At 39.2% G+C, this 17,324-nt stretch overlaps 1 protein-coding gene across 1 annotated transcript in view; it reads right to left on the minus strand.

Moving 5' to 3' along the window:
- The window catches only part of rtf2 (replication termination factor 2), a 132,905-nt gene extending 116,999 nt beyond the window's left edge, over positions 1 to 15,906 (minus strand). Inside the window, exons 1-4 of the mRNA XM_039734805.1 lie at positions 15,728 to 15,906; positions 1,044 to 1,138; positions 760 to 853; positions 532 to 671 (exon numbers count right to left, since the gene is read on the minus strand). Coding sequence (XP_039590739.1) covers positions 532 to 671; positions 760 to 853; positions 1,044 to 1,138; positions 15,728 to 15,796 — 398 coding nt within the window. The 5' untranslated portion in view covers positions 15,797 to 15,906. The remainder of the gene's footprint in view (positions 1 to 531; positions 672 to 759; positions 854 to 1,043; positions 1,139 to 15,727) is intronic.
- Positions 15,907 to 17,324: the final 1,418 nt, after the last annotated feature.

Here is a 17,324-nt window from a genome sequence, read left to right on the forward strand (position 1 = left end):
GTTGAATCAGATTTAAGCTAGAGCTGCTGAACTGTGGTAATTTTGGAAAATGCAAGTACAAGACACAAAAGGAGATCTTGAGATGCCATTTGTATTAAAACGTTTACAGTTTTACGTGAGAATATCTTTTGCTATGACAATTAATAAATCACAGGGACAAACATTCAAAAAAGTCGGTTTATTAATTAGAGAGAAAGAAACGATATTCACTCACAGGCAGTTATACGCTGTGTTGTCACGATGTAAATCCAAACACAGAATAAAAATTCAATGTAATCTTGAAGAAAAGTTAATTCTTCATATTGTTTTAACTGAAGTTTTAAAGTGAAAATAATGCATATGTAACAATTCCCATGAAAATAATCTCTTTAAATTGTATATCCAGTTAACCAAACCTAGGGGTTGGCAAGCGAAGCCCCCTAGTATAAAATACAAAATGAGCATAATACAATATTGCTGTCAGTATGTTATTAGCCGGACAATGAGCCTACAGTTTCCAACTTTAGACCTGTTTCAGTGCATAGAACCTACTTGTGCTTGCCGTTCATCTCCAAACCAACTACAGGACAGATGAAGCGGGCTCGATGCAGATCCTCATAGCAGTCTCCTTTGGCATTCCTTCGGTCTCCTTGCCACTCTGGGTTATCAGTTAGATTTAGTTCCTTAATGTCCTAAGATAACAAAAAATAAATGTCTCTGTCACAAATTTCTGGTAAAAACATATTTAATTGTTAAATGTATAAGCAAGAGAAAACTAACCTTTATACTACGAATGTGTGCAACTACTTCAATATTGGGTCGCTCTGCTGATTTGTCCAAAAGATACTCCAGAATGGAATCTTTATTATAAAGTCTACAAAGCAAATCGAGATGAATATTTAGGTTTAAAAAGGTACATATCACTACACAAAAACACTGGGTCACTGAAAAATAACACAATTACACAATGAAAAGATTCTGCACATTCTGGAACAAAACATTTTTCCTTCTTACACTGTATAGTCAAAATTTTAATGTTAAAGAAAAAAAAAAAAAGACTTTACCTTCCAAGGTCACAAGCAACAATGGGACGGTGCAGTTTTTCCTGACTGAGTGCACAATAATTCCAGCGGGCCAACAACTCTGCATTCTTATCAGCCTATCAAGGAAACAGAGCTATTTAAATGTGGAAACCTTTTAACAGACCACTTTAACTAATAAACTCCAATAACACTGCAAAGGTGCTCATTTGCAATGCTATTTATTTTACTTGCTGCATACAACTAAATTTTTATATATTAAAAATGAAGTCATAATAAAAATATTGTTGTTTAATATCTATTCCTTTATTTGACAGGTATGTACTGTATGTGAAGCACCTCTGTATTAATCAGATGCCACATATGTCAGTTATGGTTCAAATGCTGCCTGCAATACTGCGCCCATCTAGCAGCAAAAATAAAACATAAAAAAAAAGCATTCCTTTATGCAAGACTTTTACTGGATTAGTAAATAAGTATTGTACAGTATCTCCATTTTGGTCATTTACCTCATATTCTACATGGTAGTTTACTAGTGCTTGGTGTGTTTTATTTATGTTGGATCTTGCATCATGCCTCTAATGTATGAATTCATGTACAACAAACTTTGTACAAGTGAATGCATTATACGTATGTGTTCGCTGAAGTAAACGTTAGTATGAAAAATTAATTTGCATTAAATTAACTTAGCTACTGCCGGCAATGAGCATGACTCACAACAGTCAGTCGGTAGTTACTAGTAATCGAACCAGAATTAATGCTGGAAAAAGCAGTAGATTTTCCCAAAATAATATCTTCACTATAATGGGTCCATATCTTCTGTCCTGGGTAATTTTTAGGAATTAGCTGATGCCTCTGCAATATAGGACTCTGGAATTAGCAAAGATAAATGTGTGTGAGGTGCTTGTTAGTTATAGAGTAGTAGAAGAATGCCATTGGGAATGGGTAGTCTATGGGCCATTTTTCATTACTTGTACAGATACTGCTCTTTTAAAAGAACAAAGAAAGGGTGATTTTGTCTGGATTTGTATGAAAAGTTGTAAGACACAAGGCTGTTAAACCCCGATTTGAATACCAGTGGCAATGTCTTCAGAAAGTTAGATTAAGGATTAACATTTAAATTTTTGCATCAGAGTGATAAAAGATAACACTCATTCTATCATTGATAAACAGGAAATGGTAGTATGTTGCAAATCATTAGTAGCTCTGATTTTCTACCACCATCTAAAAGACTGAACAAAAGGTTGATTTTCAAATCTAAACTGGCCTGGTGTGAATGACTTGAGCATGATTTTTTTGTGTGTATGTGTCATATAATGTAGTGTGTTCTAACACATGCAAGTTTCCGCTCTTTACCCAAAACCAAGCAGACAGACTACAGTAGTGGTTTCCAAACAGAGGATTTCAGCCTCCTATGAGCCAAAAGGCTGTGTTTAGGGGACTGCAGCAGTGCTGGCAAGGTTAACTTGATAAATAAATTCCAATTTTAAATATTGCTTTTACATTACCTCAGTTTTTAAATGAACATAACTCAAAATTCTCCTCATACTGTTGCATAAAGCTAGCAATGTATCAGTGTAGTGTAGAGCTGCTGTTCTCTGGCCATGCAGCACACAAGCAACAGATATGTGATATTAAAAGAAAACATAAAAAAAAAATTGGGGGAAAAAGTGGCCCTTAAAATGGTTGTTGGTGTTACAGCAGCTAAAGACTCCATGTTCTACTCTATTTACAATGCTCCATTTCACAGTACTCCTTCAGCAAGGCTCTTCTCCCACTCACAGCAGTTCTAAGTCTCCCACTACTCACATGGAGTCTGAGGTAACAGATCTCTCTCACTCCCCACCACTGTGAGCCAATCCATGCCAGGATCAAGACTGGCCTAGAACCACATATCAAGACCAATGGATCTTGCGTTTGTGTATGTGTGTGTGGGTGGGTGGGGGTTTGTCTCTCTCAGTCTGTGACCACTGTGATAGATTTTAAACAATTTAAAAAATTGTCAGACTAGTGCAGAAGGATATACATTGAGGAATAAAAATGAATGTTAGCAATTAATAATAAAAAATAAGCATATCTAATATTTCATTGTACTGTTCATTAATATCAATCAATAATGTTTGATAACCTTCATTGTTCCTTAAAAATAAATACATGAATAGGCACAAAAACAGAAGAGGAACTGAAAAGCCTTCATATTAATGTGTTCTGCTTCTTTTGATCTTAATTTCATGTACCTGTACAACAGTATAATTTTTTTATTATTATTATTTAACCAGTATAATTTTTTTATTATTATTATTTAACCACGCTTATTTTCACTTCTCCTGTTTGTGGTCTGGTACAAATCTTGTAATCGATATTTAACCCACTTCCTATTGTCCAAATGACTTGAAATTTTGCACACTTACTCACTTCCGATGACAATACATGAATCAATAATCAGTTTCACTAATTGATCAATTAATCAATGTTAATTAAGAAATGAAATTTTCATATGAAGAATAGTTCAAGATTTCACCAATAGATGGCGCAAGTAACGGATAGAAATATTAAAGGAAGTGTTAAAATATTGATTACAAAATTATACTAAAAAAACCCAAGACTAAAAAATTGAAAATATATATGAAAAAAATACCACACTTATATCAAGTTAAAAAGTGTACTAAAAAGTAAAAAAATAAGTCTCTCATACATCACTTGTAAAATAAAAGTAAAAATAAAAAAAATCCATATCAAGCCACACCACTTTCTTACATTAAAAAAATCTCCACATACAACCATAACAGATCAGGCCTTCACAGGACTGAAATGACCTCACAGAAAAGTTAAGTAAAAACAGAAATGTAGTAACAAAAAAATCCAGCCATAGGGGATGCACAACCCAGTGCGTTTCTTTGTGCCAGTCCCAAGCCCAGATAATTGGAGATGGTTACGTCAGGAACGGCATCCGGTGTAAAATGTTGCCATATCAACATGCAGACAATACTGCAGTTCCCATACCAGATCGGTTAACAACGGCCACCACCAGTACGGTTAGACAACAGGGTGCTGGCAGAAACTGGGCTACTATTGGCCAAAGGAGGACAAGAAAGGGGGGAGGGCATGTTCGGAGGAAAGAGGAGAAAGGTAAAGAGAGCAGAACTGAGGGTAGGAATTTTGAATGTTGGCAATATGATTGATAAGGGGAGAGAGTCAGCGGATATGATGGAGAGAAGGAAGGTTGATATACAGTAATCCCTCCTCGATAGATGAAAATCCGCGAAGTAAAAACCATATGTTTGTATAGTTATTTTTATATATTTTAAGCCCTTATAAAGTCTCCCACACTGTTAACATTATTAGAGCCCTCCAGACATGAAATAACACCCTTTAGTTAAAAGTTTAAACTGTGCTCCATGACAAGACAGTGATAACAGTTCTTTCTCACAATTAAAAGAATGCAAATATATCTTCTTTTCAGGAGCAGAGAATTTCAAGGAAAGAGAGAGAGAACGCTCGCAAAGAAAAGCAAACAATCAAAAAATCAATACGTGTGCTTTTAAGTTTGCCGTGGCATTTTTTAGAGGAGCGTCAGTATCTTCTAAGCAAACAGCCTCTGTGCAAACAGCCCCTCTGCTCACATCTCCTCCGTCAGGCGCAGAGAAGTCAGAGAGAGAGAGCGAGATTAAAGCAAACAATCAAAAAATCAATAAGTGTGCTTTTGGAAGCACCGCAATAAAGCAGCATTAGTCCGTATTCACTAGGTAAACAGCTTCTGCGCAAACAGCACCTCTGCTCACACCCCCTCCGTCAGGCGCAGAGAATGTCAGAGAGGGTGAGATAGAGGCAGAGACAAGCAAACGGCAAACATATCTTATAGCATTGAGGAGTTTTAGTTAATATGTAATACATGCTCTGATTGGGTACCTTCTAAGCCATCCGCCAATAGCGTCCCTTGTATGAAATCAACTGGGCAAATAAACTGAGGAAGCATGTACCATAAATTAAAAGACCCACTGTCTGCAGAAATCCGCGAACCAGCGAAAAATCTGTGATATATATTTAGATATACTTACATTTAAAATTGGCGATAGAGTGAAGCCGCGAAAGTCTAAGCGCGATATAGCGAGGGATTACTGTATTGTGCGTGCAAGAGACTAAATGAAAGGGGAGTAAGTCCAGGTGATTCAGAGGTGGATTCAACTTGTTCAATCACGGTGTGGATGGGAGGAGAAATGGGGTAGGGATTAATCTGAAGGAACAGTATGTCAAGTGTTTTGGAGGTGAAAAGAGTGTTAGAGTAATGATTATGAAGTTAGAAACTGAAGGTGTGATGATGAATGTTGCTGGTGCATATGCCCCATAAGCTGGGTGTGTGATGGATGAGAGAAGATTTCTGGAGTAAGTTGCATAAAGTGATGGACAGTGTACCCAAGGGACAGAATTTCAATGGACATGTTGGTGAAGGGAACAGAGGAGACGAGAAGGTGATTGGTAGGTATGGTATCAAGGAGAGGAATGAATAAGGTCAGATTGTAGTGGATTTTGCAAAAAGGATGGGCATATCTGTGGTGAATGTGTATTTTAAGAAGAGGGAGGAACATATGGTCTGCACGTAGCCTGCACCCCACCCTCTGTAACTGGCTCTTAGACTTTCTGACTAGCAAGCCCCAGTCTGTCAGGATTGGTAATATGATTTCAGCCACCATTATCACAAACACAGGCACCCCACAAGGATGCGTCCTCAGCCTCATCCTCTACACCCTGATCACCCATGACTGTGTCGCCTCCCACAAAGATAACATCATCCTGAAGTTCCCAGATGACACCACAGTGATTGGACGCATCACTGGTGGGGATGAGGCGGCCTACAGAAGGGAGGTGGACAGTCTGGCGTCATGATGTGAGGACAACAACCCCCACCCTCAACACAGACAAGACGAAGGAGATGATAGTGGATACGAGGAAGGAGAGGAGACGTCACCGGCCACTGTTCATCCGAGGGCTTGAAGTGGAAAGGGTGAGCAGTATTAAATACCTGGGCGTCTACATCAGTAAGGACCTCACTTGGACTCTTAACACCACATAACTGGTCAAGAGGGCTCAACAGCAGCTGTACTTTCTGAGGAGGCTGAGGAAGTTTGGTATGTCGACTAAGATCCTCTGCAACTTTTACAGCTGTACTGCTGAGAACATCTTGACCAGCTGCATCACTGTGTGGTACGGCAACACTACTGCTATGGCCCGCAAATGCCTGCAGAGAGTGGTAAAGACTGCTGAGAGGATCACCAGGACCCCATTGCCCTCTCTGCAGAGCATCTACAACTGCAGAGTCTGCAGAACTGCCTTGATCCTCAGGGACCCCACCTACCCCCAACACGAACTGTTCATACTTCTACCCTCAGGGAGGAGGTATAGAAGTATGAAATGCAGGACTTCCAGGCTAAAGAACTCTTTCTTTCCCAAGGCCATTAGACTCCTGAATAACTGACTGGAGTTTATAACCATGGACCACCTCATTCTATCTACCTCACACAACTGTATTTGACATCAAACTCCTACCTGCACAATTACACTTTATACTTCCATTCTGTTTTTACACTTTATGCTGCATCTGTTACTTATCTATATGCTACTTATTATGTTTATCTTTATAAGATGGTTTTGTCATTTGATGTGGACATCAAAGAAAGAATTTCATTGAACGTGTTTCCTTACTGTGCACATGAAAATAAACTTGAACTAGAAGAATGGTAGTAGATTATATCCTATGCAAAAGAGTCAATCTGAAGGAGATTAAAGACTGCAAAGTGGTAGCAGGGGAAGTGTACTGTAGATAGACAGCATAAGATGGTGGTCTGTAGGAGGACACTGGAGATCAAGAAGAGGAGAGTGAGGGCAGAGCCAAGGGTCAAATGGTGGAAGTTGAAAAAGGAAGACTGCAAGGTTGAGTTTAGGGAGGACGTAAGACAGGCACTGGGTGGCAATGAAGAGTTACCAGACAGCTGGGCAACTACAGCAGAAGTAGCAAGGGTGAAAGCAAGAAGCGTGCTTGGCATGGCATCTGGACAGACGAAAGAGGAAAAGGAAACCTGGTGGTGGAATGGGGAAGTAAGGGAGAGTATACAGAGGAAGAGGATGCTGAAGAAGAAATGGCATAGTCAGAGAGATGCAGAAAGTAGACAACAGTACAAGGAGATAAATCACAAGGTGAAGAGAGAGGTGGCAGAGGCTAAAGAAAAGGTGTATGATGAGTTGTACAAGAGGTTGGACACTAAGGAGGGAGAGAAGAACCTGTACCGATTGACTAGACAGAGAAACCAAGTTAGGAAAGATATGCAGCAGGTTAGGATCATAAAGGATAAACATGGAAACATACTCCCAAGCGAGGAGGGTGTGTTGGAAAGAGTACTTTGAGGAGCTGATGAATGAACAGAAAGAGACAGAGATGGTTGGATGATGTGGAGATAGTGAATCAGGAAGTGCAACAGATTAGCAAGGAGGAAGTAAGGACAGCTATGAAGAAGATTAAGAATGGAAAGGCCGTTGGTCCAGATGACATACCTGTGGAAGCATGGAGGGGTTTAGGAGAGATGGCAGTGGAGTTTTTAACCAGATTCTTTAATGGAATCTTGGAAAGTGATGAAGTGTACTGGTAGAGATTTTAAGAATATGGGGGATGTGCAGAACTGTAGTAACTACAGGGGGATACAATTGATGAGCATGAAGTTATGGGAAACAGTACCTGAAGCTAGGTTAAGAAGGTAGGTGATAATTAGTGAGTAGCAGTATGGTTTCATGCCAAGAAAGAGCACAACACAGAGGTGGGATTACATTGGGGATTGGCTCCGAGCCCTTTCTTATTTGCAATGGTGATGGACAGGTTGACAGACAAGATTTGGCAGGAGTCCCCTTGGACAATGATACTTGCTGATGACATTGTGATCTGTAGCAAGAGTAGGGAGCAGGTTGAGGAGACCTTGGATAGGTGGAAATATGCTCTAGAGAGGAGAGGAATGAAGATCAGTAGGAACAAGACAGAATACATGTGTGTAAATGAGAGGGAAGTCAGTGGAATGGTGAGGATGCAAGGAGTAGAGTTGGTGAAGGTGGATGAATTCAAATAATTGGGATCAACAGTACAGAGTAATGGGGATTGTGGAAGAGAATTGAAAAAGAAAGAGTGCAGGCAGGGTGGAATGGGTGGAAAAGAGTGTCAGGAGTAATTGGTGACAGACAGTTATCAGTAAGAGTGAAAGGGAAGATCTACAGGATGGTAGCGTGACCAGCTTTGTTATATGGGTTTGGAGACGGTGGCACTGACCAGAAAGCAGGAGGCGGAGCTAGAGGTGGCAGAGTTAAAGATGCTAAGATTTGCATGGGGTGAACATGATTAGAAATTAGTACATTAGAGGGTCAACTCAGGTTGGATGGTTGGGAGACAAAGTCACAGAGGTGAGATTGCATTGGTTTGAACATGTGCAGAGGAGAGATGTTGGGTATATTGGGAAAATGATGTTAAAGATATAGCTGCCAGGTAAGAGGAAGACCTAATCGAAGGTTTATGGATGTGGCGAGACAGGACATGCAGGTGATGGGTATGACAGAGCAAGATGAAGAGGACAGGAAGATATGGAACAAGATGATCCACTGTGGCAACCCCTAACAGGAGCAGCTGAAAGAAGAAGAAGAACAAAAAAAAAAACAAATCATTTACAAATCCATCCCTGTGTTACAACACAATTCCCTTATGAACAACAAACATTACATAACACAAAACAAAACTCACACTCGTCCAGCAACCATCTGCTGTGTAAATAACTGACTTAACTGTCTTTAAAGCATCCAGGAAAAAAATCAATTTAAAAATAATATGGTAAATGGATGGAAAGGATGGCTGAAAGACCTAGCCTGAAATAAACAGCTCGTCCTACCATTCAAAGTCTTTGGCCTTCAATTCAAAAGATGAACTTTTTTCTTTCATTTTCCAAAATTATTTATATTCCAGTATCTTAGTAGTCAAATACATATTTTGCATGTCCTGAGCATACAACTGGATGACCTATTGTATGGATCATTAGACTTAAGTAATGTAAGATTTATTCAAATAACTTTCGATATTGCTTGCTGTTGTCCAGCACTGGTCACTTATTGGATCCCATTCTATCATTCATTAAACTTTGTTATATCCTTTCTCCATGAAAACATGAGATTTATTCTTTTCTTAACTACCACTGCATGAGGTAAGTATAAACAAAATTATAATTATAAAATAGTATTCCTCTAAAGCCAGAGAAAAATTGAACGAGGCACATTTGTAACCAAGGGGGATTTTAGTCGGTTTGGGGGTGGATTTCAGTGTAGGTTTTAAAAAGAATGATATCATCACGGACAACCCGATTTATCTTATCATGTACACACACTAAATTTATTCAATTAAAGCGTCTGTCCATTAGCTTAAAAATAAACATTTCTTAAAACTGGTACCTAAATATATCAAACATTATTACATCATTTTCCAGCGCATATGGAACTGAAACAACATTGTGGTGAATGCTGGTAAAAGAAAGTCTAGTACCATTACAGAGACCTTTTGCTGGCATGAGGTTCCTGAGAAGCAGGATGACAGAACCAATTTTAATTTTGAGTTTATGCGGAGGCATGCCAGTGTGATTAAGACTATTAAGAAATTCTTCAGGGAATGCAAGTTGATCTACAGGATCGTCTGTGACGATGGAATCAACGCTGGTGAAAGTTACTTTGTCGTTAGGGATAAGTTTCAGCACCTGTTCATTAAGGTGTAGTGAGTCTTCGTTGGTGACGCTTAATATAGCTTGCGTACCGAGTTGTTCCAGAGTGACAGTTGAGAAGTCGATGTCGCCACATAATTGCCTCGAGAGCAATGTTGGAAGCCTGCGGAGGGTGAGAGTTGGTGGGTGGGGCCTTCAGGATGAAAGGGAAGAAAAAAAGGGGGGCTCTGTTCTGTAAATTCTCTGTTATTCGGGACTTCCATATGACCTAGAAGTGCTTCCAATAGCCAAAAGCCCAGGCACCAGAAGTACTTCCGGGTCTTCAATAAAAACGACCACACTGCCTCGTCCCTTTCTTTTCTTAGATTTGCATCAACTATGTCCTTTGAGAAATCAAATTTGTCAATTTAAGATTATTATTTCAGAATTTATGTAAAACAGACTTTTTTTGTTTTCAAGCTGCCTCACATAGTTTAGATATTGTTACTACTTAAGCCCTAATCCAAGATTTGCCACTAACTTGGACAGCAATAATTACTCTTAACTACAGACCGAGTCCTACTCACTTGTGTATAATCCAAATAAGAAATACTCTGTAAACACTGTTGAAAAAAAAATACTTTTGCCCTGTACAAAGCAGATTATCTTAAACAATGTGCCAAATTTATAGTTTGTTAGTATAAAATCTGTGGGGGTATAAAGCGAGTTCTAAAGAATTCATCCGAAGTGTATGTAAACTTCTGACTTCTAACTGTTCCCCCTCATTGGCTATGGGTAACCCCGGTCAAAAGGTGTCTGTTGATCATGAATGTCTGGACGGATTGAGATAGTATGGTGGAGAAAATAGTTGTTGAAATGATCCACTATGCTGAGCTGTGTCAGGAAAGTCACAGTAAATCATTTGTGAGCGTTTATCAGTCTACTGATTCTGCATGGAATAGAGGGTAAACCAGATGAAAGATGGTACTGGTCCACAAACTGATTGTTGCAGACACCATTTTCCAGAAAAGCTATGAGTGATTGCTGTTTATCACTCATTATGAAATGCCCACATTCCATTAATAAAGAGTACTATGATAAAACCAAATTACACAGCTGACCGTATTAGGCAATCATTAAAAATATGCAGAAGGTGTATGTTTCTGATCATGGCATAAGTGTTGAGGAAAGTCTCATGGGTTACAGGTAGTGATGCTCCAATTGATTGGCCGCTGATCTATATCTGCTTATCGATTTTTTCATGATTATTTAGTTGCAGTGCTCCTTAATGCAATTTATTACAATGGATGAGTGAGCACCCATCTTTATGCTACAACCTTCCTGTAAACAGACAATAAACAGAGAGAGCAGTAAGGCAGACTATAAAAGAGAGAGTGAGAAGACTGGAATATCAGCTTTAACATTAATGAAAGTGGAGTAATAAATAGAGAAAAAGGAATCGGAGGAGTTCTCTTACACAGTTAGGCAAATGGCAAGAAAAGCTACTATAGTGAATTCAGGCCTTTTTATTTTATCCTTTAATTAATATGAAAACTGCTTGTCTGAATTTGGACGGTGACAGAGCTTGTGTTAATAAATAAAGCAGTTTACATTTATAATTAAAAAAAAAAAGATAAAGAAGAATTTGAAATTGCTGCTTAGTAAACAACAGGCTCTATTTTATTTGAAAACATGTTAAGCATCTTAACATTGTATCTTCTTGATAAACATTTTTTAAACATTTGTAGCTTTTCTAGTTTTATTATACTGTGTTTATTTTTTTTGTCTTTGTCATAAAATAAGTTGTTATGATTAGGTAACCATAATTATGCTGTACTTACCACGTAAATTACCTGTTGTCACAGGAGCCTGGAGGTCAGACCCAGCCGGGCCACGAGGGGGCAACTGCCCTGAATGAGGAGGGGACCACAGGGACGGAGGCTCAAATCCACTGGGGCACAAGGCCACCGCCAGGGGTCACCCCAAGCATTGTGGAGCCTGGGAGATCAACACTTCCACCACACCTGGGAAGGTAGAGGAGGACCTCCCAGAGACGCCTGGAGTGCTTCCGGGTGCAAGGGCAGCAATTCCGCCACACCAGGAAGTGCTGCTGGAAAAATGTCATTAAGCACCTGGAGCACATCCGGGTGGAAATAAAAGGGGCCGCTTTCCTACAGCCGGGAAGCTAGAGTCGTGAGCGGGAGCAGGATGAAGCACCGAGAGGAAGGCCCGTGTTAAGGGTGTTTGGTGCAGGAACACTGTGTATTGTGTGGGACTGTGCTTAAATAAACGTATGTTTTGTAAAGTTGTGGTGTCTGTCTGATGGTGTTCGGACGCATAATTACAGAGTAACTAGGTGTTATTACCTTGTACTAACTGTGCAATACAGTGTAACACTATAATTAAAGTACTCCATTATAAATTGTTATTCCATAGTTTATATGCTCTCTGCAGTTCATTTTCTAGAGAAGATTTTCAAATTTCTCATAGGTTTCTTTCAAATGCACATTTTTAACAACAGATATTGAAGAATATTCATTACTGCTATAAAGAAGTATTCCTTTTATGTCCAGGCATTTCTCTAATTGCTTCAAATGCTTCTACCTGCTGCTCTGATTCATCACTGTTTTTAGTTACAGCTATATTCTGACCTTGTTATTGGTTTTCATATTAGAAAATATTACATTCAATCAAATTATCATTAAAGTTTAATACTGCTGTTTAATTATAGTGAGAAAATCAAACCATAACATTGCTGTGTCTTTAAAGGATATGTGTCCTATCAGAAATAATTAGAAAAAGGACAATTACCTGAAGATGTTCAGTTAGAGTTATTATTGGGTTTCCGATAGGATTGTGAAAATAAGTGTCTAGTATTATTTGAGTCTAGGATAATGGTTGTGAAGTTAAGTCCTGGGACATTCCCATGGCTTTAGGTTGTGTCCAAAGACTGAAGATTAGCAATAAGCAGTGCAGACACAAATACCTCAGACATCAGCTCCGTTGGTGGGGGATGGGACAGCAGGCTGATTGACACATTTGCAAAACAAAAGATGCTGATGGAGAGGTGCCAAGGAATTTAAGGTGGCCCGGATTATGACTTTTTTCGTAGGCTTCAGGGATTCTAGTGTTAAATGTTTTATGTATATTACTGGGTCAGCAATCAGGAAATACAAAATTCCCATGTTTTTTCTGTGAGTGGGATAGAAGAGCCAATAATTTATCTTGGCTTCAGTAGGAATTGACAGCTAGAAAAAAAAAAAAAGCTACAGCTTGGTTCCAGACCTAGCTTGGTGTATCCAGATAAGGTGGTGCTACTACCACTTTATATTAAGCTTGGTTTAATGAAGCGGTCTGTCAAAGTCATATCAAACAATACAGCCTATTTTATACATCTGTGCTCAAAGCTTCCAGGACTGTCTGAGGCTAAACTGGAAGATAGCATGTTTGCCAAAACTGATATTAGAAAACTAATTTCTAAATGCAGAATTTGATGGTGTGATGACTAACCTGGAAAGATAGAATTTACTTCATTGAATGATACCCAAGCCTAAGTTTTTACATCACAATAAATATCCAAATTATAAAGAAACTCTGAAAAATTTACTAGTTATTTTTTTTTTTTAATTGAGTTGCAACATGAATCTCACAGCTCACTTTGTGGATTCACAAATTCCTTGAAAATCTTGGAGTACTGAGTAAAAAGCAGGGTGAAAAAGTCCATCAACATGAGCAGTGAGAAGGAAAGGCAGAGGTTGGTGAAGTAGTAAGCGCGTGCTTCAATGGAGGAAATACAAACAAGTAAAGTTGTGGCAATGCAGAAACAGGGTGTCTGGACAAAGTGGGAGCAGGTAATGAATTGGAAGGTCACGTGGCAGGACACCTAGAAATGGGACCCACAGAGGAATAAGTTCTAGATTCAGGAGGTGTACAATGTCCTCCCTAGCCCATCCAAATGGTTTGCATGGGTCAAGTTAGAAACTCCAGCAGGCCCCACTATGTTTTAAAGTTGCCACACTGGACAAAATTGTCTCTTGTACCAGCAGATGCTGCAGGGCACTATGCGAGGGTCGTTACTGATGAAAACATGACCAAGTCCTCAAGACCGTTGCTGAATCAATGAACATGGAGATAAGCAAGAGTAGGAACGTCAGTGCTACAGCCTGAATGATAGCATTCATAAAGGAGTGTGTACAGGTGATCAAAAGAATGAAGAACAACTTTGTTGGCTTGCTCGATACGACATGAGACCGGGTGATAACAGATGGCCTAGACAGGTAGCTGAAAATCCCAGGATGGGAGAAAAGTACCAGGAACTGCTGGAAGCCTGCCACAGAAAAGGGTGGAGTACCAGGTGTATGCCAGTGGAATGTGGGTTGCCAGAGGGTTTGCAGGACATTCCCTCAACAAAGCCTATGGCACACTGGTGCAAGAAGGAGAAGAGCCATCAAGAACAGTGTGGAGGCTGCAGGTAGAGCATCAAGATTGATCTGGCAGAAAAGGGGTGATGTGTGGAGACTGTAAAATATCACTTGTTCAACTTCGGTCGGGTTATCTGGGAGAGGGTGTATGTTGTAAGTCCCGAAACACCCTATGACTTCAGGAAACAACTGTGATGATTTGTCCAGGTTTGTTCATCAGTGGAAATATAATTAACATCACAATATCAAGGACAAGAGAAGAAGGTACAAGAGACAATGGGATCTCAGCATGATGGCAGACTACTGCTGAATGATTCATAGGAAGCACCAGAAAAAGTGTACACGACAGGCCACCAAACGGTTTTGTACTGAAACTACCAAGAAGTGACAAAAACTAGAGAAGTTATATAAAAGTTAATGAAAATGTACTGTTTTCTTTAAATTATGTTTTAAAATGTTAGACTGACTATATATTTTCATCTTAAATTGATTTAAAACAATATCATAAGTCCACATCAATGACAGGCTGGACTGGTCTCATAACACAGGGGAACTATATAAAAAGGGGCAGACTTCTCTTAGATGACGCACTTCATTAATGTGGGTCCTGCCAGCCTTTAAATGTTCTATTACTCTGACTTGGTCAGTGGGGTTGCTGGACTGGTAACATCATTTCAAAAGTGGCCAACTTAAGCAATGAGCTGATTAAAAACAGCAGGCTTGGTAATAGGATGCACTCTCGACTCATTGGATGTACTGTAGCAGCATAGGAGAGAATTAAACCATTAAGCACAATGCTGCACATCCCGTCTCGGACACAACGCCGAAAAGTTTCAGCAAACGAATCACTCAGCCTCACCGGGACTGTGACTGGCAAGTCAAAAGTTCTCTTTACTTTTAGTTTTCTTTCTTTTTAGTCATTCTGGTGTGTATTTGTCATTCACCATAATATTTCTTATTTATTGAGCTTCTGTAAAAATAATAATCATATTAATAAATTTTACCCCGTGGACAAACAAAGCGCCATCATTCCTATAAAATAGTGATTTAAAAATTAAATTTCTTTAAAGTTTTGTAATTAAACGTGACGCCAAGGAAACATTCTAGCTATATTTTCTCTTATGTTTATGAATGCAAAAAAAACAATTAAACCAATTTATGAGTTCAAAAATTTCCCAGATTTGTGTTACTTTTTGTATAGAAGGACCCTGGATACGCAGACGAAATCCAACTAACGCATATTTTTAACTTGTCGTATGGGTACGCATAAATATTGCTGTCACATAACAAGAAATGTTACGTCCGATTTCCTAAATCATTGTGCGCAACACAAGATCAATTAAAAGAACATAAATCATTCGTTAGCCAATTATTGGTAGCGGAGGATATCCGGACAACATAGGAAACAGAAGAGTTCTAGTCAATCGCAGGCCCCGCTGAAGCACGCTAAATTGCAACCAAAATATAAAGTCTGCAATCAGATTGTGAACTATTACCATACAAGTTTTCCTGCTAGGCTCTTTACTTTCCATCAGTCTCTCAATAAACATATGTTAAAAGCGCAGGCCGCACGTACCTTTTCCACTTTCTTGGGACCCTTTACCAGTTCGTGACGCTTAGGGATGGTTCCTCCATCACACCCCATGTTGATAATCAAATCCTTCCAAAGAAATAACTAAGAGTAAAGCAAAAACCTTTCAAATGCACTCAAAACAACGCGAACACGGATGTAAAGAAGCTGGTACAATACGTAAACATAACAATTGCTTCCTGTGTCAAAGGTTACGGAGCTGTGTCAAAATAAAAGTATGTCGTATGCCTTTGCGCTGCCCATGCAAGCCAGACATAACTATACTAAAAAAATTTACAAAAAAAAAAAAAGCGGCGGAATATAGTAGAAAATAATTTCAAATAAAATAAAGCTTTCTAAATATGTGACTTGATAGGACAAGATGTTTTCAGGTCAATTTTATTGTCCTTATGCCTGAGACATGCAGCGAGAAAACAGCACGCGTTACAATAACAAATACAGCAATGAGAATCAACGAAGTAATTATTAAATAGGTAACAGTTCCAAACTGAAGATCGGTAAGTGTATAAATAAAGAACATTTAGTGCGATGCCTATCAGATTTGATCGTCTGTTCTTTTTCGAGACCGGTTTATACAGTATATACATACATTATGATAGAATATTATCACATAGTTCGCCGTTTTACAACCGAAAGAGAAACGGAGAAGTAACAGTCCTAAAAATTACTAGAAGAACCAAGTTTCGTGCCTCTCAATGTACATACAGCTTCTCACAGCCTCGCAGTGGATGTCTGCGGCCAGACTCCATTGGTTATAACATATAACTTAGTTTTTTCCTGAATCCCAACATCATTACACCACATTACGTAATGTTTGTATCTAACACGGACGCAAGGCAGGATCAAGAAAAATACAAAGGGTTAAATCAGCATACTGTACTTTAGATGGATGTAGAAAACTGCTGGACTACTTGATTGCCGGAATGAAACGCCAACGTTTTTCTTAAAAGCAATACCGAATGCTGTGTTAGTCCTGTATAGAGAGTTATTTAAACTGTAACATATACTCTAAATCGTTCTTTTTTGACCCTAAGAAGTATTTTTTTTTTCACTTTGTGTGTGAGTAAGGGTGAGTGTTTAAAGACTGCTGAAAAACTACATTATCTTCACATTTTGCACCGTGTTGGCGTAGAGCATTGAGTGTACAGTATTGTATTATTATGTTTGACTCTCACCCAAATATGTATCTCTACAGCCTGGAGATGAATGTCCGATTGCACTATGGTTGTGGTAGGGTTAGATGTTAATTGCCCATAAATGTGCCCGATCACCGGCAAGTGTCATGTACTCACTGACCAGTTTTTTGGCTTTTTTTTCTTTTTTTCACTCCCTCCACAGTTACTTGCCACTGGCCTGTCTCTCATTGACCTACCGCTTGCCGTCACACATCAGTGGCCAGCCTTTCTGTAGAAACCACTGGCTTGCCTTCACTGGCCCACCTCTACAAAACAATGGGCTGCCCCTCAGGCTAATGGTGTACCTTAGAGCAGAGGTATGGAACGCTGGTACCACAGGGTCGCAGGTTGCTGCAGATTTTTCATTCTAACCATCCTCTGTATTAGCGATGTGTATTTGCTGCTAA

This window comes from Polypterus senegalus, chromosome 14, assembly GCF_016835505.1.
Source record: "Polypterus senegalus isolate Bchr_013 chromosome 14, ASM1683550v1, whole genome shotgun sequence".
NCBI lineage: Eukaryota > Metazoa > Chordata > Cladistia > Polypteriformes > Polypteridae > Polypterus > Polypterus senegalus.